Consider the following 27,247-nt stretch of genomic DNA (forward strand, 5'->3'; position numbering starts at 1 on the left):
CTTGTGGGTCTCTTCTAACTTGGCATATTCTGTGATGCTGTGGGATTCTGTAACTTGTAAAACCACTGCAAACCCAGAGATTGAAATGTTTTATGTCAATTACATGTCTTCAAATATTTCAGCAATATTCCCTCATGTACCTCTGTGGTGTGATAGCTTTTAAGCATGGACCTATCTTCCCTGAATCCTGTGCAGACTCTGGATTACTCCCCTCTGCAACAGTCATTACCATGCTGGTTCCTAAATGCTTTCAACAGGTGAAGGTAGGCTACAAATCTTTTAAGGCACATGAAAGGAATTTTTTAAACTGCAGAGAAACTGAGTTTAAAGGACATCAAGAGGCTGTTTTACCTCTTTTCCCCATGCTGAAAAATATCCAGAAGAATCACATTGTTCTTAATTGACAGTTCACAGAGAATTATTCTGTGATGATGTACAAACCAGCGTATTCTGGGCTTTGAGGCTTTTGGTCCTTGTCTTGAAGTCCTCTCTCTTGACACAGGCACTAAAAGTTACACTGTAGTTCTGCAGTCAGGAGTGCCAACACAAGTAAGAGACTGAGCTGAGTCCTCCTTTTCCCCTTGAACACCATCAGCAGCCAGAGGCAGAATCCTTACTCAGCTCTTGCAGCTGAACTGTGAGCCTCACAGCCTCAGGTAGGGCTGAAAATGGGTGTTTATTGAGAATGTGATGTGATGCTCAAGTACCCTGGATTATTACTGTTCCCAGATCTCTTAAAAGGCCAGCTACTTTTATGCCCAGCTCCTATAAATTTCACAGGAGCTACTGAAGATCAGAAGCTTGGTTGTGGTTTTTTTATTCAGCCAAGGCTTTTATCCTAATAACTTCCCACATCATCTGTTCATACAAGTTATCTGCAGTACTATAGTCCCTTATATAGAATTCCACATCCACATCTTTGTTCTTGCAGATTTTTGAAGGAAGATAGCAGGAGAGACAGGAAAGATCCTAATTACTTTCTGTAATTTAATTACTGTCATTTTTGTAACAGTAGGGATAACACTACCGGTTCAGCTGGTTTGATTGTGTGTGAATTAATTATGTTAGAGTAAAAATCACATTTTAAATTTAAAAACTCTAGATTTGAATTGTGAGCTTTGTGCTGGATGTTTTGCCTAAACAGTAAACAGAACTCTCAACTAATGTGTTTTCATTTCAAAATGTATCATTTGCTTTTTGACTTAATTATTAATGCAAACTGATGCTTTAAATGTAATTAAAAACAAGCAGTTGCTAATCGGGTGGGAAAATACCCTTCTGATGACAGAGTTTGGCCAGCACAGATGTTTACAAAAACTTCTTTTTATTGTATGGAAAGAAAGTCACATGAAGGGAACATTATTTAGTGATTCTTAAAACTGCTCACAGCACAGTAAGAGGAGATTTGGATGAGATGGAAGGCAGAATCCAGAGCTGGAAATGTTTATTTATTGTTGCAGTTCTACTGACCTTGGTGATTATACGCAGAAATAGATATTAATAGGCAAGTCTTCACATCAAACTCAACAAGCTAATTTCATTGCATTTCCTATTTAAAGCCTTCTGTGAAGGACAGGGAAGAGATTAATTTGATAGTGTAACTTTCTTCAACTAATTACATAAGTGAAATTTTACGTATTGTTGGGAGGAAACTACAGTGTTGTGTATTGCTCATATTCAGAAACTGGTAGGCAGGATGAAGAGTGATACTACAAAACAGAAATAAAGTCATTTTGATAAAATGGAGGTAAAAATTCCCTTTGTCCTGAAGTTTAAAACGAAAATGTATCACATTCTGTTCATCAAGAATCAATTATCCCTAACCCTATTTTATAGCATTAGGGATAAGATCACTTGATTGATCATATCACAAATGCATGCAGTTTAATAGTATGCCAAGAAATAGCATGGCATTTATATTTTTTTCCCCACCAATTCACAGCCACTGAATATGTGATTTATATGTTTAATATAAGTTAGAAAGTTTAAGAAAGTGCTTTGCTGATTTTGTTGGTCTGTCAGTTGATAGTCTCTCGGTGGGAAGTTTCATGTAAGGTCTGATGTAGCTTTGATATCTCCAGGAAAAAAGCTGCAAACAATTTGGTTCCTTCAATATAGTTGTGTCTGTGAAAAAGGAAAGAAAGACAATGAAATCCTGTCAGGTTGTCCTGTTCTTAAAATTAGAAACATAGTCCAGTGAAGTTTTATGAGACTTCAGTGGAATTTGCAAGATTGGTAACCCCAAAAAATTACCCAGGGCACAGGAATGCTGGATATACTTCAATTTGATACTCCTCTGGAAAACTTTTTCCGGGTTTACATCCCCAAATTGTTATTATCTGTAGACAGCAGCATTGATGTTTTAATGAGGGGAAACAAAAAGTAATTTGAGAATTATTGTAGGATTCTGCAGTTTCCAGAGTTCAGCATGAGTTGACTCAGAACCTGCACAACAGTTCAGGCAGCACACTGAAAGTGCTTACGATGATACCTCCAACAATGAACACCAGCAGCAAGTTTAAGCTTTTTTTGTATAACTACACTAGTTTTGGTCCCTGGACTATAAATACATCTTTATAGCTGTTTCTACTGAAAACTACCAAAATCCTTACATAACCATGAGTGTCTATGACTGTCACACTTCAAAACAGATGCTGTGTCAGAAGAGTGCCCACCCGCGCAATCATCTTTCAGACCAGAGGCAAATTTCATTGCTAGTGAAATGAAAATTGCCAATGTGATGAATTTAAAGACTGAGCAGACACCTCATGAAAACTGTATAATAGTATGTGATAGACCGAGAATTTTGCTTTCTGCTCAGCCCAGCAATGAGTTTGCTGGAGACAGTAGGTTTGGACTATCCAGTGCACAGCAAAGCTTCCCATCTGGCCATGGTCATTCATGGGTACCAAGGGACTTCAGTTCTCCCCCTTCTCTGATAGCAGAAACAGACAAATAAAAGAAACCTGCTTATTTTCTCATTCTGGGAATGTTCCCCATCGTCGGCTGCTCCAATCGGAAGCATCATCACACTTTTCTGTGTTATACTCTGAAACATTCTGGCAATAGGAACTGTTGAGCCATCACGAATGAAATCTGGATCTTCTCCAAAAACTGAAATACATGGGAAGAATGAATTAATAAATACGTGTAATCCAGGTGTTTTTCTCTGCTACCGTATATTTAAGCAAAGACCTGATACTAAGTGCTTCTGAGTAGAAATAGGTTTGAGTGTGTAGCCAATTGATTTCACAAATCAGCTCTGGTTTATAAACCTCTGGTTTCTTATCATTACAAAAATAAGTAATGAGGTGTTTTGGCTACTCCTAATAAACATATCGAAATTCAGCAAGGTGTGGAAGATGTTGATGAGTTGTTCTATCAAAATCAGTGATATTTTTAAGGGTAAATGGCTGCAGCACTGAATTGGGAAATCTCTTCTATTGTTGAGCACAATGCCCCTGCACAATTGCAAACATATTAGGAACAGAAAAAAAAAAATTAAAAAGGAACACACCAGTTTTTATTGCTCTTCTTGCTGCTTTATACAGTAGATCATTAACATCAGCAAGCCAGGGCTTTGCACCCAAAGGCATAGACACTTTCAGTTTGTTTGGACTGTTCCTCTTGGAAAAGACACCCTCCAAGTGTTCCACCACCTAAAGGGAAAATACTTTTCAGTCAAAAGCTTTCATTCTTCTTGCAACTCAAGCTTATACCCACATAAGAGGGACTTAGTTTCCACAACAGAGGCCAAAGAAAAGGTTTGTTTCTTACCTGTTTTTTCACAACCGAAAGGTCCATGTGGGGGACCTGACGGATTGAGAATTTGCCAATTACTTTTGCTGGAATGACTGTTTTAATTCCTGGTTCATGGAAAGCTCCTTCAATCCCATGAACAGAGAGAGAGGGGTAACGCCACAGGTGTAGGAGTATTTCTTCCTTAAAAAGAAAAATTTTTGAAAATATAAGGGATGATGCTGGAGCCATTCACAATTGACATAAAGTTTTTTCCATCCTAAAATTTGTATTTTGAGATCTCTGTGTTTTAAAGATGTTTGATTTTTAATTTAAACCCATGCATATGTATTTTCATTTTTAAAAAATCCTACTACTTTCAGTCATAGAAAGATTTGGGTGGTAACAGCTTTTCATGAAAAATAAGAAAAATAGAGCATTGTTTTAAAATGTCTTGGAAGTTAATTTTCCTAGTGCAAAGTAGGATCAGAACAACTTCTGATCTGACTGCCTGTTTATCCCACAACTTGTCACTGGAAAAAACATTCAGCCAGACCCATCCCAGATGATACCAGTGAAGAAATTCTAGTAATGAACACTAAATAACACAGTAGGAAAGATGATAATTTTCAGTAACCAAGTTTTTCTGGAGAAGATGCAGAGGGGAAATAAAACTATTATGATATTATTCTAAGGAAAGTAGGAGAAATATATAAATTATAAACTGGTCTTCATGCAGAATCTCAGGGTGCTGCTGCTTTCCTTCAGTTTTATGAGATTAGACCTTTATCTACACATAATGTTTATGTCAATTCATCCTCATATATGTAAAGCATCAAAACTTAGATAATGTAGTTACATTATATTTTTGTATTACTAATTCTTACAGACTAGCTTTAGGTAATTTGAAAACATTTTCATGGAAATAAAAGCATCCATGTTAGTAGAACTTACACCAGAATAATTATGATAGTGATAAAAAAATTAATCAACTCCTTTCTCCCAGCTGCCAATCTTGTGCAGAGAGACCTTTCCAAGCCAGCCCTTACCTGCTGGTTTTTTATTTGGGATATAATTTTTAATTGCTGGAAAGGAGAGGCTTGTAGCTTTGGATGCTTTTTATGGCAGACTTGGCAGATATCAAAATCTGTATTAAACAAATAAAAACCACCCAAAACATACCTGCCTAAAGCTGCCTCCCATTATTTCAGAGCTGAATACAACTTCTTTCCTACTATGTAACCTAAATGTAGGCATTTTAATGCATCTTTTATTTGGCTGTTTAGGCTTGAGGGGAGAAAAGGGGTAGGCAAGGAAGGAAGAATTATACTGGTTTGCATTATTCCTTTTCATTGATTTTTCACATTTCAGATCACTTTCCCCAGATGCAGTGCCTTACATTATCAGCAGACTAATTTTATTTACCTTTTACTTCTCAGTGCTCCTTTATTTTATTTTGAGCTTGCCATTGACTGAAAATATCTTTCAGTTTGTCTTTCTACATAAATGCTACAAATAAGTTATTTAAATTCTTTCTGCTGAGTGTTCATACAAATTTTATGTTACCTTGGTGCTGTAGAGGAATTTTTTCACACCACAATTAATTCTATGTTCCTCTAGATCAAATTCAATCAATTCATATAATTTCCTTTCCTCCTCCGTCACGGCAGCAACACTGTCGTAGATTCCAGGGATCTGAATACGACCTGTGGAATCCACAAGGCTGTCTACAAAATAAGATACAGATATCAGTACAAGTGCAGCCTATTTCTTTCCCTTGGCAATCATAACACTCTTTCCCTTCAACCTAGCTCTTTACCAAATTAGTAAGCCTAACAACTGTTTGCATCTGTCAAGTTGCAACACCTAACTTGATATATTTGCATATTTATTAAGAAAACCATTGAGCTGCTTTTTGTGTGTAGTGTGTGGTGTGTCAGCCCAGCTTCTAACATGAAAACATCATCCTACTGAGATACAAATCAGCATTAAAAAGCCGGGTTTTGCTATCTGTGTATGTATTAAAGTTGCCTGTAATCGTTAAATGTTCTTAATTGACGCGTGACTGACATCAGCTTAACATGTCTGAAATCCTGGCCTTACTGGGGACATCCCCTTCCTCAGTTGCTGCCACCATAGCTGTGTTGAGGTTTGGAAACCTGGGAATCTTGCTTCAATTAGACTTGCCTCACAACAATTAAACGTGGCCCTGGGCATCACTGCCCAGCTGCTCCCGAGCAATGATGTGCGTTATTACCCAGCAGCGCTATCAGGTCCAGCAGCGGCTCGTGAATGATGCCTCCAAAAGTTCCAGAGTGAAGGTCCTTGCTGCCACATTCAACCTGTACCAAAACCACTGGTTACATATGAACACTTGCTACCTTATTCTTCTGTGAATGTTTGTTTTCCACAGTGACTGGTGGTTCCAGCTTTTTTAAACAAGACCACAAATGAACAGAAAATATTTATTATTTTCTAAGTAATAAATGGAAAACATCATGTCAGGAACAGGCTGCTTTGGCAAAGAGAAGATGGAGCTCTGTTGTCAACACCAGAGAGAGAAATTCAGCTGTTTGTAGCACTTAAACGTTTGAGAGCAAGGGTGCCCCTCCACTCCCTCTTTTGCTTGAGTAAGATTAAAGATATCATACATTAAACATTTGCATATTACTGTTTCTAACACTGGAGAATAAATTCTTCAAGTTGTGTACCCTTTTTATTTAATGCAAAATCTTCTTGAAAAAAGGCAAAAATTCATCTTGTTTTATGTTAAGAATATATGTCCAATCTTAATTCCGGATTGCAACAAATAAAAATTTATGTCTCTTGAATAGCAAGGCTTTAGAATAGAGGCATTTGAGTTATTAAATGGGTTCTTTTTCTAGACACATTTTCATACTTGGGTTTATCATAAAATATTTTCCTGCAAAGGACTTGTTTATTCTTCTCAAAACCTCATTACAGCTAACTGTCTACTAACAGGGAGAGATCATTTTTGATGTTTTAATAGCATCATTTTTCTTAACCAAGACTTAGAAGAATTGAATCAAGGCTGCCAAGGCTCTTTTGGTTAAAACAAAATTCATTCTTTTTCAGACATAAAGGTTAATGCAGATTTTTCTTTAGTTCTCAAGTTCTTTAATCTTCTCTGTGAATTCCTTTCATGCTTCATCAGGAAGCATTTCCAGATGAGAAATTTCTGCTCTTTATTTCACAGTAGCTCACACTGACTGCTGAATATAGCATGTTGGCTACAGTGAACTTTATTTGTTCCTGCCAATGGTTACAAAAATTTTGTGTGGCTTTTAAACCCAGAGATCCAGCCAAACTGAGTCCCTTTAGGCTGATTCATTGTACTAACCAGTATCTGCTGCAAAAGGGCAGAGCAGCAGAAGGGATGGTTTTAGAGAGAGCTGGAGAGTCAGGTGCAGGGGTGGTGCTGCATGAGAGTTGATATGCAGAGGGGAGGATGAGAAAAGACTGGAAGAGTGGCAGGAAAGTAATGCATGAGGAGAGGAATCAAGGGGAGAAATGATTGAAGAGAAGCTAATGGAAGAAAATAAGGCTAATTGAATTGAAATGAGGAGGGAAATCTGCAGAAGCCAAAAGGGATGCAGAAGAAAGCTCTGTACTTGTAAATATTAAGCCTTCCTTCAGTCTTTCTCTGCATGCAGATGTAATTACAGCTACATCAGTGCTATCTGTCAGAGGCCCAGCTCAAGTGAACCTGTGTCCTTTACCTCCACAAAGAAGCAGGCATTTCCCCGACTCCCATAGGTAAGGGCGGGCTTCTTGTTGCTGAGCCACAGATTGTCCGAAATTACAATATAATCAACATCAGAGAAGAAGCTCTGGTTTTCTTCTTCAAGTAACTTTTCTAGCCCCAAGGATCCTGCTTCTTCCATGCCTTCAATTACAAACTTGAAGTTCACTGGCATAGCCTACATAAAAATTAGAAAAGTCTGGGTAAGAAACAAGCATTTTAAAAAACTAAAAAAAAAAAGCTTTAAAATTAGGAGCAGACTGGCTTGCTGTATATCTTGTGTTAGGAAAAGGAAGATGTAGGATAAGTATGCAGGATCTATAACTTGATTCAGTAGAAAAGCCAGTGATGGACACATATAGGTTCCCAGAAAAACTTGTTCTTTTCCTCATGCTTTTATCTACTTTTCATTTTTAAAGGAGAGTAAGTTATATCTTTTTTTTTCTTAGTGTTTTCAGGAAACTTGCTGGACTGTCTCACTAAATGGACTTTCTCTCAGTGCTACTCAATATTCTGATTGCATTGGAAATTCTAACTGTGTAATAGCAGTTGCATTTTCACAGAAAATTTCCTGCCTCTTATATTTCAACTGTTACTGCCCATGTGGGAGCCACTGGCTGCAGTTTTCCCAACGTTGTCCATCACCAGATTTAGATGGTGATAAAAACGTTGTCAGTGATTCTACTATAATTGTCTTTTTAGCACTCATGAATTTGCAAGCCTGCTGGTTGATAAGGATGCATTTCCAAGAGTAATTAGGAGAACTTTTATTATGGAATATTGGGAGTTGAAAATGCTGACATATCCCATAGAGGACATAAATTTCAACTTAGTTTCCTATTACAATTCATTTTCTCATTAGAGGTTTTAAGATGTTTTCTCTTTTGATTCAATGCTCAGATTAAAGGGAAGAACAAATGTGTAAAATTAAATGAACTTGTGTCATGGATGGGTTCGCTGATGGTTCATCAGCTGGCCACAGAAATTTTAGAAACAAACTGTTCATGAATATTGTTTGATGGTCTGTGCTCTTTTCTAGAAAAAGGCTTCAAATGACAAAAATTTCTTTTTGCTTGCTTGTTAAAATGTCAAGATAGCTATTAGTGATTTGAAAAACTAGAAAGATGTCAGACCCATAACCATATCCACTTACAACAACTACTCTTTAGGCTAATAATGTGTGTGTTTTCTAGTGCTTAAGAGACATCGAGGTCCATTCAGTACTATAGATGCAAGAAAAGCATGTTTTCCAGAAGGCTGTAAGAGGACTTTAAAAAATCAAGACAGTGCTCAATTTGTGCCATGTCATAATGTCATAAAAGAGACACAAAACTGTTTCTCAGCACGCTAACAGAGTATGTCATGCAAATTCACCTTAAAGGATGATAGTTACCCAAGTTACAAGCTTAGAATTTATGTTCATTTAGCTTTACTTTGGGGATACAACTACTCCAAAATTATTACGTTATTTGGACATGACTATGTTGGTCATTGTAGTAATTTAGGCAAATGTCTGACCTCAGAACTATGTCGGACTCTGAGCGATTGTGTTTGTACTAGGTGAATGCACCCATTCAAAGTATTTGCTTTGATAAATCTGGTCTGTTGGTGACATAACAGCCCATTCTGGACAAACAGTTTTTGATACTTATTCTCTTCACACACACACATAAATTGAAGGTATCTTGTAGGCAGACTGAACCAAAGATCAGCAGAATGTAACAGCAGAGATGAGTCTTCATGAGCATTTTGTAATGTCTGTTATTTTACCACTTTAAAAGCTCTCAGGAGAACAGGGTATCAGAGCTATGTAATGTATGTAATACATGTTGAATGCTTCCCCGTGGGTTTTCCTCTGCAGGGCAATGGCAGCAAGACTATTTACATTGCAGACAGACTGTTCAAAACAGAAATGCTCAAAGACAAATTCTTACTGGAGTGGGACCAGTGCCTTAAGTGTTGCATTAGAAATAAGCTAATATTTTAAAGTGTATGTAGTCTGTTGGGACAAAGATGTACCATCTAACTCAGGAACGTAAATACATCTCTCCAGAGATATAATAAATAATAACAACAAATAATAGTAAATAATAAAAATTAGCAATAATAATAATAAAGAAATCCTCATTGATACCTACTAACTTTAAGGCTCTAAATGTTTCCACTGCATTTATCCAAGCTAGGACAGGTCCCTTGTTGTCTGTTGCTCCACGCCCATAGAGGTTTCCTTAAAAAGAAAACAGGAAAGTTTTTAAGCAATCTTTGAATTTTCTCTCATCACTTCAATGTAATTGGCAAATTCCAGTTTCCACAGAGGCTTTAGCAATGTGTCAAGTGTCAAAAGTGTCAGGATCTCACTGGTTCATTTTAAATAAGGTGATGAGTGTTCAGGTGTTTCCCAATGGACTGGTACACTTTTTTTCCCTTTCCTTCCTTTTATACACATCATGTTGTGGTTTCTGCTACATGCCAGTTTTTTAGCTTCACTTTTCTTCTCAGGAACTGTTTGTTCATACCAGATATGCCTGAAGGGTTTGCACAATATGCTGCTTCTGGACACATCATTCAGACCAGGTAACAAGTAGCAAAAACCCTACAGATAAATGCCATGGCAGAAATATGAAGCTACAAGTCTAAGTATGTAAATTCTTTTTCAACTGTACGTCACGTACAGTTATCGCTGTACATGAAACTGAGATCTGTCCCTGTGTATAGACTTCTGTAGCAGTCCCCACTGGATACACTGGATATACACTGAAATAAGGCAGAAGAATTATACCAGTAAGACTGTTGGGAATTGATCCCAGATGATGAGAAAGGGCAACTTAATGGTTATAGCCTGGGAATCAGGATTTCAGAGGTCTTATTTATCTGCTGACCCTCTATCCATCATTTTTGTTCCTTCAGTCAGCTAGTTGTGCTGGAAGGATAATTACGTTAAGGGGGCCTCACATTCTTCCACCACAAATGCTCCTTAGCTCCAGCATGGCAGGTCAAAGTACAAAAGTGGCATGAAGCAAGAGCAGGAGGTGCAAGGGAGGATGATGGTTGATGCAAAAATCCTATAAGAACTTTTAAGCAGAAATGGATTCTCTGTTGAATACTCTATAAAGCATCTTTAACCACACATTGCTTTTCTATGTCGCTGTTATCCCCAGAGAACAGCGAAATCACGACATAGGTCCAAGGCAAATAATATGGCCAAAGGAGAGCTAAGACCCCATTTACTGAATTGCTCTTCTTTTATGTGTAGTTCACAGTAGAGAAATTACATGATTGGCTTATTCACCCACCACCTCTGAAGGTGACAGGTTGAGCAGTAAGACACCCATTTCCAAATATTATTCTCACAAGACTGAAAACAATTCTAGTGTTCTCACAACAACCTGCAGGTGCAGAAATGGTTTACATTCTCACAAACTGTTGTCCATCCAGTTCTCATGAGAACGAAAGCTTTCACAGAGAAGCTGTGAGAAGCTGGATTTCTCTAACTGCTTTCTTATGAGAATGGAAATTTTCACAGGAAAATTCCTCTGCTCCTGCCTTTTAGCATCCACATTTCTACACCAAATATTAGGCAGTCACTGATGGGTCTCACTAGTCACAGCATAATCATCAAAGTTGAAAGCTGCTGGACATGTCCCAAAGATTTCCACAGGAGAAGTCCCTATGCTTTGGTTAAATATACAGGAACCCTTCTCCCACTCAGAACTTCAGTTGTGTGTTCAAATAATGATACAAAACTTATGAAAATATGCACACCATCGATTTCAGTCAGTGTGTAGGGGTCACTGTTCCAGCCATCTTCCTTCTTGGCAGGCTGCACATCCACATGACCATAGAAACATACAGTGGGATTTTGTGGATCCTTCCCCAGTTCCCCAAGAATCACAGAAGGCAGTGGGAGGACTTGGCCATCAGGCAACTGTGGAGAAAGGTTAAAAAAGGGCAACTAAGGAAAATCAAACCTTCTAAAAATTACAAATGTACAAAAAAATCTGGAATTCTCAGTATTGAAAATACTTCTACACTCAATTGACTCTGATTTCATTAGGTTCACAAATCTGACTGAATCAAGTTCTAACCTATTCAGAGAAACTAAGATCTTTCTCCTCAATTGTTTATTTCCTGCTGGACTTTGTAGAGCTCTTCTGACATTTTATTGTCATAAATGCCCTCCTTACTAAACTCTCACTTCCCAGCACTGGAGAAGACAGAGGCAGCCTTGTGCTGTAGAGTCTACTGTGACACTGAAGTAGTCAAAAGCCACACAAATTAATTTGGGGTTAGATTTCACCACAGACGGAGGGCAGGAGGCTTATAACTTCAAATATAGAAACCAAAAAACGTGTTGCTGGCAGGAGGCAGCAGCTGTGTCAGACTGTCTTAAAACCAGGTTAAGGCTAATCCTCTAATGTGGCTCTGTGCACAACAGAGCTCCACACAGCCCAATTGCATTCTCTGCAACTATCAAATGACATAACCTGAAATATTAAATTGTTGCTGTACTGCAGGGTCCTTGTGCTAAGAATCAGAATGCTCACCAGAAGCCTCAGAGAAAAGAAAAGGGAATCACTATTACTGAACTTTTTAATTCCTGTTAGAGGAGAAATGTAACAGCCCAGGGCAGAAAAGAGCCCACAGCTACAGTAAGGTGAGTAAATTAGAGACAAGTGCTTCTCAGAAATGAATTCCTCCCTGTTGCTTCCCAACAATCATTAAGAAAATAGCTTGGATCATTTGTCAGAAGCTCTGAAAACCAAAGATGATGCTCTAAGTAGCTAACCCTTTCTGTCTGACAACATTTTCCGTGTAAGAACTACCTCCCTCTTACGGAGTTCAGTGACACATGATGCATTAATTCTCGTGCTTCATTACATACAAGAATGTAAAAACGAGCCCCAGTAAAAATCTCAGTCCTTTTTTGCAAACTGCTTTGCTCCAGTTAAAAGCATCAAACTCCCTCCTATGCACAGAACATCAGTTTGCATTTGGATCGTCTGTCTGGCTTCCAGTATGCTCTCAGTTCTCAGACCTGATTTCAGCAGGTATCATGTAGGTACACGACTACTGATAAATCTTTATCTAGCTTTCAAAAAAATAACACTATGTCATAACATACAAGTACAAAGCACTGAAAGCAATAGGTAGACCACGTGCAGATATGATGTTTTAAGTCCAAGAATCAGAGAAGCACCTGATGTGACCCCAGGTTTACTAAATGAACAGTGGCTCCCAGTGCTGCCAGTCTGTCTGCTGCCAATGCCATCATTCGTATTACTTCTTTCCTCAGATGTGGTTGAACAGAATCGCTTTCCACAGCCACCCATTCCTTCAGATCCTGCACAGGAAGAAAAGTGCAGTTAGGTGATCCAGAATGTTGTTGTCCTTGGCCCTTGTATCAGAAATCTCACACTGGAAGATGGTTTCCTTTCTGTATCATCACAGCATTATCACGGATGATCTGAGGTTTCAGCATAGAGGGGAATCACTTAGATGTCTCCCCAGGGCTGAGACTCCTGATTTTCTAAACAGGGAGGATGCTCACACTTAGGCATTCACATTGTCAACCCATGATCTAAAATCCAGTGGAAGAGGGGGTAGACTAGATACTGACTAGTTTGCATTATAGAAATTGCATTATGTACAACTTATTTTGGTGATCCTAATGAGGATTCAGAAGCGCTCATAGATTCAAAGCATAGCTGATACTGACTGACTGGACTAATTATGTTTCTCCTTTTCACAGGGGGCTGACAAAAATGAAATCACAAGCCAGCATGGGACCAAGATTCCTCTCCTTGTCAAGAGCAAACCTACAAAAATCAGTTCTGAAGCAAAGACAGAGAGCAAGCATCCTATCTGGCTTGCATCTCCCATGCAGGTGCATTTTGGCTCTGTGGAGCCTGTCTCTGAACACGCTCAAAGGATGCCCACAACCACTTCTTTGTGGAAGTCCATGCAAATGCCTCCTTCACCCCAGGGGTCCCCAGCAGTCTGTCCCCTTGCAGCCTTGCTCTGTGAAGTGCATATTGCACTCCTGATGCCAGACCTGGAACCCTGCTCATTACCTTTGTGACAAACACTCCTCTTACACGCAGAGCTCAGGCCTCTGGGGCACCAGCTCTGTGCTCATCATTTCACTGCAATGTAGCTCCTACCTTGATGAAATCACTTTGATGTGCATCAATGTACTGGAAGATCTCCATCTCCAATGCTGAAGAGGATGAGCGGGACATTGCTGCCTTAGAGAGCAGCACAGGGCTGAAATGGATGCTATCTGAAAGTTAAGGATAAAATTCAACATTGCAGACATACTGCAATATACATTTCTTTTCAGCACTAGAAAGCGGAGATATTTACAAAGTGCTGAGCTTATTTAAGTCTCTTTTAATGTCCTCGAGCCAGAAGAAAGTGTACTCATTTTATCACATAAAACCTTTAATTAACTCATAGTCAAGTTGCTGAAACAAAAAATTGAAAAGTGACCCAAGAGTGAACAGCTTTAGTTTCAGCTTTATAAGAAAATTAGGGGTAACATTTTCTAAAGAAACACTTGTTGCATCAGTTTTTCAGTACAGAAACACCAAATTGTATGTTCTGGGAAGACAACCCTGAGAGAAGATTTTCAGACACCAACAGCCCAAGGGACTCATCTTTCTTTTTCTTCATTTCCAGAATCATAGAATATCCTGAGGTGGAAGGGTTCCACATGGATCGTTGAGTCCAAGTCCTGGCCCTGCACAGCACAACTCCAAGGATCACACATGTGCCTGAGAGCATTGTCCAAACACTCTTTGAACTCTCATCAGTCTTGGTGCTGTGACCACTTCCCTGGGAAGCCTGTTCCACTGCCCAAATACCCTCTGAGTGAAGAACCTTTTCCTAATATCCAGCCTAAACCTCCCCTGACACAACTCCAAGCCGTTCCCTAGGATCCTGTCACTGGGTACCACAGAGAAGAGATCAGTGCCTGCCCCTCCTCTTCCCCTCACAAGGAAGTTGTAACTGCAATGAGGTCTGTCCTCAGTCTCCTCTTCTCCAGGCTGAACTGACCAAGTGACCTCAGCCCCTCCTCATGCAGCTTCCCCTCAAGGCCCTTCACCATCTTCATAATCCTGCTTCGGATGCTCTCTAATACTTTCATATCTTTCTTACATTGTGGCACCCAAACCTGCCCCCAGCACTCGAGGTGAGGTCACTCCAGTGCAAAGCAGAGCAGGGCAATCCCCTCACTTGCTCAGCTGGTGATGCTGCACCCCAGGACATGATTTTCCCTCCAGACTTCCAGAAGAAGGGAGAAAAATGGATTCACTGACACACATTCCATATTTTACATGAATAAGGGAAAACAAGCCTGAGAATACTAGAAAACAAATAGCTTTTGTGGTTGAATAATATCAGTGTCAATACGGAAACACTTGATAGGTGCAGAAGTCATTTAGTACTTGCAAACCTCTCTGCCATCTTTTTTTTTTTTTTTTATGAGATAAGGTTTTAAAGTGTGTTTTTCTAATTCCTGCAGTTTTTCTTTCACATTTGCTTGAAGTTGTTGCTGTAGTGTCTTAAATTGGTATTAGCAGAGTAAACCTTGGATGGCTAAATACTTGGTTGGGTTAAATTCAGAACAGCTGCTGTATCAGGCTGTGATGGGATGGACTCCGAGGTCAAAACTCAATGCTTTCATTCTAAAAATATTCTATACTGATAACAAAAGGTATAGTTGCAGGTCTATCCATAACTCCTTAACTTTGATGCATTGCTAAGGTGATAGGCTATGGTAATATTAATAATTTCAATTATGTTTCTCTGACAGAGAAGGAAGATTGAAAACCCAAGCATGATGAACAAGATGAGGGAAGCATTGTTCACTTTGGCTGGAGATCCTGGCTGTATGAAGGATGGGCCCCATTTTCCAACGTTCCCTTAGAAGCAAGGTTACGAGGTTTACTTCGCTCTCTGAAGTGAAGCTTTGAGAAGGCCTCTGACAGTAGATATAATTCCTAGTATCCAGTTCCTGATATCTCTTGACACTGGAAACACTGGTATTGAAAGAGACCAAATGCTGATTTTACAGGAGAGTGAAGCTGCAAAGCACTGCTATGGAGATGACTTGTTAACCAAGACAAGAAAATCCAAATTTGGGGGTGGTTTTTAGGATGGAGAGATTAAATTTAGCTGTATTATTTAAATATAGAAATATTTTTTAAATACTAAACCCCAATTTAAAGTGATGGTCAAAGTACCATTTTCTTCTCACATTGTTTTCTCCATAAAACAGTAAACCCTACCTCCAAAGAGGTGGATCTTATCAACAATCCCCTTCCAATATTTTCATCACCAGTCACAGCAGCAGCAGTTTGTCCTAAAGCAAAAGGGATTATTGAAGGAATTTTTGAAGCAAGCATGGGAAAAAAAATCAGGACACTTTAGGAGAGACAAAGCAGCTTCTAGGATTTAGCAACAAAGAGCTGGTAGAGAATGAGGTTTTCATAGTTTGGGTTACGGTCATCTTTGGATTGAGCTTCTGCAGGTAAGGCTTAAGAGGAGGAATTCTGCAATTACTTAAAAGCCTCAGTCTGGCTATTTCATCCAGCCTTGAACTGTGCAAGTGGCTGCAAATATTTGGCAACTGAAATCCATTTTACAGAGGGCAATAGGAGTTAGGAGTGCAGACCACAGGCATCGTCAGGAGGACTTCCTAGGCTGCACAGGGCAGAGGAGAGAAGACCATGAGTCCCAGACTGGGGTGGTGGTAACTGGACCCTGAGTTTCCTGGCACAGACAAGACACTGTCACTTGTGGGACAGTGCCTGGGGAGACACAGGAGGGCATTTGAGCCGAAACATTGCAGGCCATGCTCAAAAGGGGCTCAGGGTACAGGGAGATGGTCAGCATTGGGTAAAAGCTGAGCATGGAGGCCATTTATGTTGTTTGCTTCTCTTTTTGTCTCTGTGTGCTTTTGGGGGACCAGGCAATGGCTCTGCGAGGTTGCTCAGTCTCACTTGAGCCAGCAGTGGGTCCCAGGAGGGCAAAGTTTACCTTCAGGCTGGTCCTTTTGACAGGTACAGTGTATTCCACCTGGGAGCTGGGTCTCACAGAGGGGAGGCTTGCTCCCACATGAGCTGAGGAGAGGATGGGACCGCTCTGGGTGCATTTGTGAGAGGCTCCAGAAAAGTGCAAGGCACTGCACCTTCACCCCAGAAAAAAGTGATAGGAATAGGAATTATACAGGGAGCATTCATCCAAAGGTGGGATGAAACCTAGTTTTGCCATGGTCAAGAAATCCCAGGATTTTAATCAGATTTTCATCTAGAGAGACATCATGGCCATTATCTTCATTTACCACAAAGCCTGCTGGATGCCTCAGTTTCACATGTATTTCACTCGTTTTTCTACCTTGCTATTTCCAAACCTCAGTTTGGAAAACATTTACAACAGAGGCCACTGAATGCACACTCCTTTAACCCTACCATAGAAGACTAGACAGGCTTCTCAGGTTCACTTATGTACAAAATAAATCTTTTGGTTATGCCACACTTGAAGAAAGAGGATCATAGCAGAGGTCAGAAAATGGCTGCTAAAGGCACCAAGCTCTTGCAATGGATTTAAATATCAGTGTCTCCATCACATGAAATTTCCCCTCCTTCTATTCAAATATTCGATATTGCTGAATTCTATGCATTTTCACTCTAAAAAAAAGAGTATATTTACATATATAGTTGACACCTTATGGTGACTGGAATGAACACGTACCTTTTAATGTCAGAATCACAAAAGGACTGCTTGCTTTTACAGAGGATGTGTGCTGTGGTGCTGGTATCTTTCTCTTTTTGTCTTGGTTACGTGCAAATGACCTGGAAAGATACAGACAAGAGACGTATGTCTTCGTCATGTTTCATTAGCATTTAACTGTTTAAGAAAATGAATCAAGGAAGCTAAAATGCTGTGAAGGGGGAAAAAAAAACAACCAACCAAGCAAAATATCCTAGGGATTTTTGGAATTATTCTGTGATATTTTTGAAACAGATCAAACTTCAAGAAAAGATCATAGAATATCACAAAAATACTTCCTTTCGTAAACAAAAGTAAGGAACAGTGGCAAAGTTTGGAAAACGAACGTGAGGAGATACAGAGTAGCAGAGTGCAAAAAATGTTAATAATTCAAACAAGAAATTAGGTAGCAGCTATGCTTTGCTGTAGTAGAGGGAAGGAGGGAGGGGAGTAGCTGGTGGAACTTCTTGTTAATGCACTACTAATACACGGGCAGTGCTGCTCAGGAATGTTTGGATCACATCTGGAAAAGCTTGTGTTGAAAAGGGAGTCGGTTTAATAAAGCTGCAGAAAGATTTCAGACCAGGCTGAAATATCTCAGTGTCATAAGGAGGGGAAAAATGGTTCGAAAGGATGATAAAGACGGGGGGGATATCAAACAAAGACTTCAGTGTTCAATGTCAAGTGTATTTTATTTGATGTCATTTTAAGGAGCAGTTGCTGCTCTATAGAAAAATGTAGTATGCCTATTTTTAGAAATAATACATGACAGTCAGTTGTGCACTTTCTCTTCCTTCCTTCTTCAATAGTAAGAACATTTTGTCTTTCATCCTCCCATCCCATTAAGCACTGTTAAAAGAAAACTTAGTGTTCTTCCACAGTGATTTAACAAGAAATCCAAGTTGATTCTTTAACTAGGATGATTCTTAGATAAAATATCAACTAAACTTACAAACATTTGAGAAGCAGCTCCTGAATGTGCTTTGAAAGCCTCCTTGTCTCTCCTGAAGCGTGTGCTTCATGCGCTTCCCTCCCTGTGACTCAGCGTTTCAGGTGTGTGCAGGGAGGAGGGTGCCAGTGAAAACTGAACATTGGGTTGCAACCAACCCAGAGAAAAACAAGGTCAGGACTCACCTGGTTTGCAAATAACATAAAGTACATTTGACATGAAAGGTAGGCAGTAGGTAGTAATTTACCAAATCGATGGTGGACTCCTTTGAAAGGAACCTTCCCTCTAAGCAATCACCATCCAGGAAGATAACTGAGATAATGGGGTTATTTTTTAACTTCCTTTAACAATATTCGTTGATAAGTGGCATACCTTTGGTGGAAACAGGCAATCAAGCCACAGTCACCTCTCCAGCTGAGTAAGTGAGACCCTTGGCAGAAGAGGATGACAACTCTTCATGTGGCAGCTCTCAAGCCCAGCCTTGACCATGTGCAGCTGCTGTTGTCTTAATGACCAGGAGCTGCAGAGATCCAGACACTTGCAGGGGAACGAACACCAGCTCACAGCACCTGACTGCATTTGGAGATTATTAAAGAAGTATCATCCAAATCAATAGACTGCGTAGCAGCAGTGAAAATATCTGGTGGGAAGCATAGGTAAGGTCTGCACTTGCTGGCAGGTGACACTGCAATGCCCAGTGCTATTTCCAGCACTCAGCTCTTAAAGTGTTGCAACGTGAGTTGCCTGAATGGTGTTTTGGAGAACGGCAGTGGCCAGCCCTGCCCGTGCTCAAGCCAACCCTTTAGAGAAAAAAGTGAGACCCTGTTTATCAGTCCTGTTTTGCTGTAATACAGATGATATTTAAAAAGAAAGTCCTTATCTCTAGGTGCTCCACTTTGAAGCTGCCTTTGTTGCTGATGATGAGACCCTGAACTGGAAAGGTCTCCTCTTTCACCTGCAGAACAGGGACATTTTATCTCAGTTTACTGATAAGTTCTGCAGTTAATGAAGAGATAGTTTTAAGTTAAAGATTAATTTTTGGTTTAGATGCTCACTTCTGCCTCTCTATCAAAGCAGGATAGCCAAATCAATAATAAGTCAAGTCATAAGAAATTTTCCTATCTCCTTTCCCTCCTGGAAGTCCAATATCCCAGCAGGAATCCCAGTGCCAGAAAGGACTTTAGCACTGCTGATAAGTGTTACTACTTTACCGTAGTATGTTGGAAGACTGAGAGAAAAGAGGTGGATTTTGCTTTGACTTGAAAAGTGGAAAAGAAAAGGATACATTTCTGTTAAGGCAAAGCCTTTCTCCCAGGAAGCATTATTGCCCTTTCTGCCCAGCGAGGAGGAGTAATTCACCATTTACCTAAGAAAATTTTCTGCTCATTGGTTTGCAGTAAGATAAACATGGGCATGAAAATATTCTTCCTGGAAAGACAGCTATGCTGGCTCTTGCTCTTTTCGTGGCAAAAAGGTTTGTAGGAAAATACTGTGGGATGTGCAGTACTTGTACTTAGATGCGGATAGCCTCACCATCTTCTTGCTGCCAGTTCTCCACCGCAGAAGGGAGAACTCCTGAACTTGTAGTAAATTTTAGGTGCTTGAGTCTGCATACAAATTTTACCCTTAACGCCCTCTGCCCATTTTGAAAGGACCTCTATTGACATGGTCAAATTCAGTAATAAGCAAAATAAGGTAACAAGTAATAATGGAGGTCCAGGTTCTGTCTCACAGCCTTACAAAGACCTTTTTTTAAGTACTCGTTCTTCACTTGATTAATGTGTAAAAACTTGTTTGCAAATGAAATGCAAAATTTGGGGGGAAATTAAATGTTTACTTGCATTTATTTAAAAGAATTCTATTTTTACATGAATCCTGCCTTCATTTATCCTAGTTTTAAGTGTTTCACACTGGAGTTCTTCCTGAATTAGAACAGTACAAGTGAGATTAAAAATAGGTCTACCATATCTAGTAGATCCATTCAACTATTTGCTTATTTATCACATAGTACTACTGAGGAACTATACTATCGTGGAAAAAAAAGCTATTATTACTTTATAGCTTAGTATTTCATTGCTAATTGCCCCTTATTTTATAACCTATAACCTGGAACAAGGTTTAAGGTTCACAATATAAGGGATTTATTTTGTTATTATCCTTATTGCATTTATGGGGTATCATAAATATTGCCAACATTGTTTAGAAGGATTTTTAAATGTAGGGAGGTTTATCTCTTTAATAAAAATGCTCTTTGATGGTAGCTTATTAATGACAAGAAACGAAAGAACCAACTCGAATAGTTTGGCTGAGTATTCTCTTTGGGATACAGTAAGGGTTTAAGCGATGAAGTAGACTGATTAAAGGAAAATCAGAGCAGAACTAAAACAATAGGATAAAGGAGGGAAAAGCATCACTGGCTTTTTTCTCTTGTGTTTTGAAAATGTAAACAGTCTAGGGCAGAGATGGTCACCTACTTCGTGTTTCTGCTGCTACTTCAGGCCAGAGTGTAACACCCTCACTTGGTTACACAGTGATGGTACCTTCACTTCACTGGCACCTTCAGCAGAATTAGCATGCTTTAATTGTTATCTTAATTAAAAGGGTATCTTAAATAATTACAATCTTAAGTTTGAGTGAGCAAATATGAAAGAAATACGCTGTTAGGAGCAATATTTCACTGACAGAGAAATGATATGATGGTTTTCAATGTTACCTGTCACTCTATAAGCAACTACCTCTAGTTCAAGCCAGCTATTTTTCATTTCTTGGAAGTGTATTGCAGAAAAGCAGGAATGGTATTGTCATGTCATAATCAGTGGCACCTGGTTATTATGGCAGCTTACTGTCATTTCTCAATATACTCCCTAAATATAACTTATCATCGCATCCCAGAGCTACTGGTGTGGAATGGAGAGGTGCTTTCATACAATTCTGCAAATCTCTCTCCCCTACAGGTATTTCTACATCCCTGTGCAGCAGCAGCAGCAAGCCCTTCCACCTCTTCATTCCTTCCCACTTCACACTGCAGTTAGAAGAGTATTTCCCAGCCACCATCCTTCAAGATAATCACAGCTGATGTCAAAACACAAGTTAAGCAACATTGTCCACTGTGAGAGCTTGTCAACAGTGGAGTGAGACTGTGCTGGTAGAGAGGAAAAGATCCCCAAGACCCTGAATTAGCAGTTGTTACCTGGATGTCGATAATCACCACCCGGGTATGTCAGTGGAAGGAGATTGATTTAGAAAAGGTCCCCTTACCCAGGCAGGAGATGCTTCACGAGGATCGTTGGCTGCAGACTGTCCTCTGTACAGACCAATGATGCTCAGCACCTTCCAGGAGCAGGGCCACAAAGATTTGAGGTACTCTGTGGAGGAAGGGCAGTAACACGGAGCCCTCTCACCACCTGGTGGCTCATTCAGCAACCTCTCTGTACCCAGAGCTCCAAGCATGCAGGCTTTAAGTGATAAGAGAAACAAACAAGTTCTTGTCCAGTGCCAATTCCAATACATTGCTCTGAGTCCTGAGATAGGAGACTGTCCAATTTTTCCAAAAGCACCATTGTAAATTCATTTGGCTTAATGATTAAGCAAAATATTTTCAGATATTAATCACACTGAAATGATGGCGAGAGGTTATTCCCATGTTAATATCCTTCAGACAGCTTTTCTCAGCCAAATAGCAACAGTATTCCTTAGGGATGAATAATACTCTCCTTGCAGGTGAGGCTTTTATCCAGCTGATAACTCATAGTCATTCCCAAACGGACACATCAGAGACTGGCTTTTTGGGCTCACAGAGTAAAGCTGACACTCACCATGCAGCACTTTGTTCATGCAGCTCTTCAGACTGCCTCCTCTCACTTTCCATGAGGTCCAGGAATTGGCAGAGTCAGGGCATGAGTCACTGAGGTGGTGCTGTGCATGGTGTCCCTCAAGGCACATGTCTGGAGCACCACAAAGTTAACTCAGTTTGACACTTCGCTGACTTCTGCATCTTGGCCGGGTGTCCCAGGAGCCACAGCCTCTGAAGAGAGGCTTAGGAGTATTTTTCCACTGCAGTTCTCCTGTCATTGAAGTGTATTTGGGAGAAGGCCAAGGCAAGCGGAGGTTCTTCTCTTGACAAAAACAAGCTCTTTTAAGCTTAAATGCAGAAAAAAACATAGCTTAAATATAAGCTTCCTTAAGCTAAAATATCTGATACCTAAAAGAACCCACTGTTTATACATTTATGAATATATACACACACACAAGTTGCCACTTGCTAACTGATGTGACCATTGCAAAGCTTTTGTGGCTGTGACCTCCTCAAGGAGGAGTGAGAGCTGTTTCATAGCACATATCTTTTATCAAAGTGCCCCTGCTGATAAGGGTAAAGCACCTTCCTCAGAAGCCCAGAGGAAATGCCCATTGAACGAGGGCTCTGCACCACTCACATGTTGTGCACCTCGTGCCAGCCATGGGCCATTTTGTGAAAAATGTGACAGCACCTCAAGAAAAACAGAAAGATAATTACAAGACTGGAGCACTTCATTAGAAAACTGGTTCATATCTGAACATCTTAATTAAGCACCTGCACACAGCTGCTGAGCCTGCTAACAACTGAGGTGGATGCACAACTAGTGGATCAGGATCTTTAATTGAGTTGCTATAAACTTAATTACGATTTCTCTGGAAAGTAGTTCCCTACTCATTCCACTCCTTCTCTACAGACAAGTATTTTTGCTCTCTTTGTTACAGTCTTTTCAAGCAGAGAAGTTTCTCATATATTCAAAGGCCTTTCAACAAAACTGTAGCAAGTGCCTTGACACGCCTTAAAAGGCAATGATGACTTTTCATTTTCAGTAGTATAGAAATCCCAATATTTAGAACTAATTTTTTTTTATAGCTCCTAACTTCTAAGAAAATGACAGTTCTGCAAGTCACTGGTTTGGATATAAGCCATTAATCCCACACACTGAGTGCCTAAATCCTTATTTAAATTATGAAATTTTGGTTGAAATATTTGAGATAGTTCACGAAGATGCATAAAGTTTGTATCCCCTCACTCACTGCACTTCAGGGGGAATTAAGTTTACTGTGAAATAAAACAGAGAAACAGGGGAAGTCCCATGACAATATCTAAAAATACTTTTAAGTCATTAGCTATGAAATGTCAAGTGCACAAACAGCTGTTAGAGGAGCAGTTCCACCGCGTGTTCCTGTTCTCATGCCTGGAAGCCAATCTCTAAGGGGAGCACAGCTTGACCAGGAAGAAAAGCATATTCTCCCCCTTTGCAACAATCTATGTACCCTTTCCTACAAGATGGGAGAGGGGAAGGCTGGGGAGGGAATTACATCTTGCGTACATGTTGCCTGGATGGTGCTTGAGCCACGAGACCCTTGGTGCTCCAGAGAAGCAACACTATCATAAGCTTTAGTTTCAATTATTTTTAGCGAGAGTTTCCTGATCAGGCCCCTATAGTACAAGGTTATCATCACCCACCTTTGAGAGAAGGTGCTGTGCTATGCACACCATGACTGGTTGAGCTTTAGGGCAGCCATCAGCTTGCTGCCTTGGCTTGCAGAGCTGGTGATAGTAAGAAACCACATCCAGTGCATTGCTACAGGCAGTGCTCCAAGCTCCCCAAACATTCCAAAGGCTCATTCCAAACTGATCATCATCCAAAGCCCTCCCTAATACCAGAGTGCTACTGAACAGCCTAAACAAACAACTCCAGGTTTTCAAACTGACTCTTAACCACAAACTTCACCAGTCTGACACACCCATTGCTTTTGCTTCTCATTTATTGTGCAACCCCATTATATTCTTTGGCTGTTTCCTCTGTGCTGGACAGACATATTCAGTGGTAGAGCTGGATATCCTTTAATCACACAATCATTTAGGTTGGAAAAGATCTTGAAGTTAAGTTCAACTGTAAATCTCAATCTGTGACATGCAATTGCATAGAAACTACCCATAAAGAAACACTCAAAATTTAGACATAGCATTTTTTTCATTTCTTCTCTGTGTGGAAAACCCACAATATCTGTGTTCTTTTGCTATGCCTCCTTATCAGAATACAAAAAAGGAAAAAAATAGCCTTTTTTATTTTTATTTCTTATGCCAGAAGTCAATATCTTAGATTACAGAAAAGCACACAGGAACCAAAAGAATGTATTCTGATGTCCCCTTCCTTTCCCATGGTGCCTTTCCTCATCAAGGCTATAGAGTTTAGGATGGTTTGTTTTCATGTTAATACCTACAGGGAAGCTGGCTGGGCAAGGATATTCCCACAACAAAAAGCTACCTGAGGAACAGACACAACCCCACACACAGGTAATTTAACACAGGGGACCAAAGATAATGCCATCATGAAATGGATGCAGTTTCTGTCACATTTAGAGAAGTAAAAATGTGTTTATAATGTCAGCCATTTTGCTCCAATTGCAGCAAGTCTGCTTTTACCTATCTGATCATTCACTAGTAGGGTAAAGTTATTACTGAAAATATTGCTAGAGGCAGCACATATATCCATTTCCAAAGCAGAAATTACATGAAGAACTCATATTGAAAAATCTAACTCTGGAACATGATAGATTTAAAAAGTCCAAACCATCCATTTAGTACCTTGTGAACGATCTCAGCTGAATACAAAGGTGTCAGAGATGTCAGATCCTTCATCCGTGTGCAGCCTTCCCAGCCGCAAGTAAACGTGACTTTTATCTGCCTAGACTTGCTCTGTTTTACCTGGGAGGGGAGAAAATGCTCTGTGGAGATATTAGAAAGATAATGCATCTCACACAGTTGAGGCTTTGGGTGAACTCTGCAAGTAAAAGAAAAAAAATAAAAGAGTGCTTTTTTTTCCCTCATGAATAGTTTTCAAAGAGCCACATTTCAAGGAAAAAAAAAAAAAAAAAGCCTGAAGTGGTGTGACTGATTGCTTTTGAATTATCTCAGCATGGTGTCATCTTATCTGAACTTTTCATTTGTTCCTATGACTAGTAATTGGGCCCTAAACCAACTAGCAGATTTAGCAGGATCAAGCTCTCATATTCAGAGCACTGCAAAAACACAAAGAGAATTTTTGATCTTTAATCTGAAAGATAAATGGATGTTATCCATGTGACATGTGACACTTCAAGTACTGAAATAAGGCGGTTGGGGACCAGGCTTTTTGGTATTTGGTGTGTTCCTTTGCTAATAGTTATATCTAAGTCACTCTTTGCTTCTGCCGTCTTGAAAACTCTGAATATTGATACATCTGTGAAAAATGAGTGACAGATCAAGCTTATAAGTTGATGTATCATTTGCCAATATACTTGTCTCTCCTGAAGTAACCAATTCTCCCTAATCACAGACTACAAAAGAGGCTTTAATACCATTTTGCTGTTTGTTAGTTTTGGGTTGCAGATTAACTTGATAGGTTTAAAGGACTCACAATGACATATTAATTTCTATCAACAAAATAAGATTATATTTGGAACAGACTGATTGCAATCTGTATTTTTGCATTATAATCTAATGCAAAGTGTGTAAATTAAAATTTACCATCTTGTTCTATTATAAGGCAAACAATTTCTGAATATTTCACAATCTGAATTCACCACCTCCTCTACTTTTGATTTAGACTCAAACTTAAAGAAGCAGCCTCTCAGGCTCATAGACCACTTTCTCATTTTATCAACCAAATTCTTACTATTCAGCAATAGAAAATAAGGTTAATAGCATGCCAGAATGATAATTATTTTTGATGGGCATAGACTCTAGTAATTCAAATTCAAAAGCAAACAGGTGCATGTATCTAAGTTTACAAACAGATTACCAGGCACTTCTGGATGCATTAGCCTTACTTCTGTGTTGATGTCTATGAATACAAGTGGGTGAAAAGACAGCTGTATTACAGACTGTGTGAAAAAAAAAAAAAAAAATCCTATTTGAGCCCCCTTTTTAATTTGTAGTGCTAAGTCTAATTATATTCAGAATCTTTCCTCTACATCCATAAGGACTGCTGGCTGATTAGTGGCAGGGAATGTGTCACTAAAACTTCCTTCCATATAAATCAAATTATTGGAAGAAGCTAGATGAGCGTTTATTACTGAGGCACTCTCAGCTCCCTCTAATGAGGTCAGAGAAGTTGAACTTATTTTACATTTGGAACAGATAATGCTAATCAGCTGCTACTGAGCACAGCTTCAAGGTGACTGCTGTGTCCCAGTAAATCTGTGTCATATTTGCACGTAGATAGATGTGGAACTACAGCACATTAAGAAAATGAAATGTATCATCTTAATTATTAATATTTTATGTTGGTGACTCAATTACCCATCATATCCCATAGGAATGCTTTCACAGAGTGGGCAATGTAATACAGCATCGTTTTCTATTAATTTTATGGTCAGTTAATCTGGTGCTCCCATTTTCCCAGGGAAAAAAAACCCCACCCAGATGTGTTTGCTACATTTTAGTGTATTTCTATTTTAAGCCAGTGAATGCATGAACTTATCTGCAATTAAAACCAAAATTTTACCATCCCATTTCTCAAATCCCTTCCTCGAAACTCCTATGAATTAAAAAAAAAATTTCCCAACTGGTCTCCAAGTATTTCAATTTCATCCATAAGTGTCAGACAACTCCAAGGACAGCTTCCAAAAATTATATGCAGTTCTACAAACTTTAAATTCATAACCAGCCAAATTCCATTAAATATCATTTCCAGATCAGTGCAAAAGAACATTAGCAGACTAAAGGCTGGAAGCTAATGAATTCTGGCTCTCCATTCTCCAGGAGCATGTATTTATACATTCACTTACACCTCTCTCATGAAGCCCTCTAGTTCATTTCAGAGACCTGCTCTCTACCTGTGTCTCTCCCAAGCCTGTCCACATACAAGGTATCTTTATTCACATCTTTATACTGAAATCCTGTTGCCAGGCAACAGAATTGGTAGCCCCTGTGTGCCTCAGCTCCTGATGCAGTCTTCCCCCTTCTTGATTTGTATTCCTGAACCCATCTGGTCAGAATTAAAACTGCCTTAAAATAATCA

The 27,247-nt window shown here is 39.5% G+C and overlaps 1 protein-coding gene and 1 long non-coding RNA gene across 4 annotated transcripts; one reads left to right on the forward strand and one right to left on the reverse strand.

Moving 5' to 3' along the window:
• Nucleotides 1–1,307: 1,307 nt before the first annotated feature.
• Nucleotides 1,308–22,325, reverse strand: CNDP1 (carnosine dipeptidase 1). Of its 3 annotated transcripts, XM_032120717.1 has the most exons (14): nt 21,483–22,325; nt 17,258–17,358; nt 15,793–15,866; nt 13,663–13,781; nt 12,699–12,842; nt 11,264–11,426; nt 9,640–9,728; nt 7,479–7,679; nt 5,996–6,080; nt 5,305–5,465; nt 3,778–3,942; nt 3,518–3,659; nt 2,967–3,114; nt 1,308–2,124 (listed from the first exon to the last, which is right to left on the reverse strand). In XM_032120717.1, exons 4-14 carry the CDS (start codon nt 13,738–13,740, stop codon nt 2,019–2,021), a joined length of 1,482 nt encoding a protein of 493 aa, XP_031976608.1. In that variant the 5' UTR covers nt 13,741–13,781; nt 15,793–15,866; nt 17,258–17,358; nt 21,483–22,325; the 3' UTR covers nt 1,308–2,018. The 3 variants fall into 3 exon arrangements, with proteins under 3 accessions (XP_031976608.1, XP_031976599.1, XP_031976617.1); XM_032120708.1 differs by lacking the exon at nt 15,793–15,866 and having other exon boundaries at nt 22,040–22,325; XM_032120726.1 differs by lacking the exons at nt 11,264–11,426; nt 12,699–12,842; nt 13,663–13,781; ... (1 more) ...; nt 17,258–17,358; nt 21,483–22,325 and having other exon boundaries at nt 9,636–9,707.
• On the forward strand, nt 21,179–26,791 carry LOC116449333. Its single transcript, XR_004242344.1, has 2 exons — nt 21,179–21,439; nt 24,470–26,791. It is a non-coding gene; the product is annotated as an uncharacterized LOC116449333 (long non-coding RNA).
• The last annotated feature ends 456 nt before the right edge of the window (nt 26,792–27,247 follow it).

This window comes from Corvus moneduloides, chromosome 1 (assembly GCF_009650955.1).
Source record: "Corvus moneduloides isolate bCorMon1 chromosome 1, bCorMon1.pri, whole genome shotgun sequence".
NCBI lineage: Eukaryota > Metazoa > Chordata > Aves > Passeriformes > Corvidae > Corvus > Corvus moneduloides.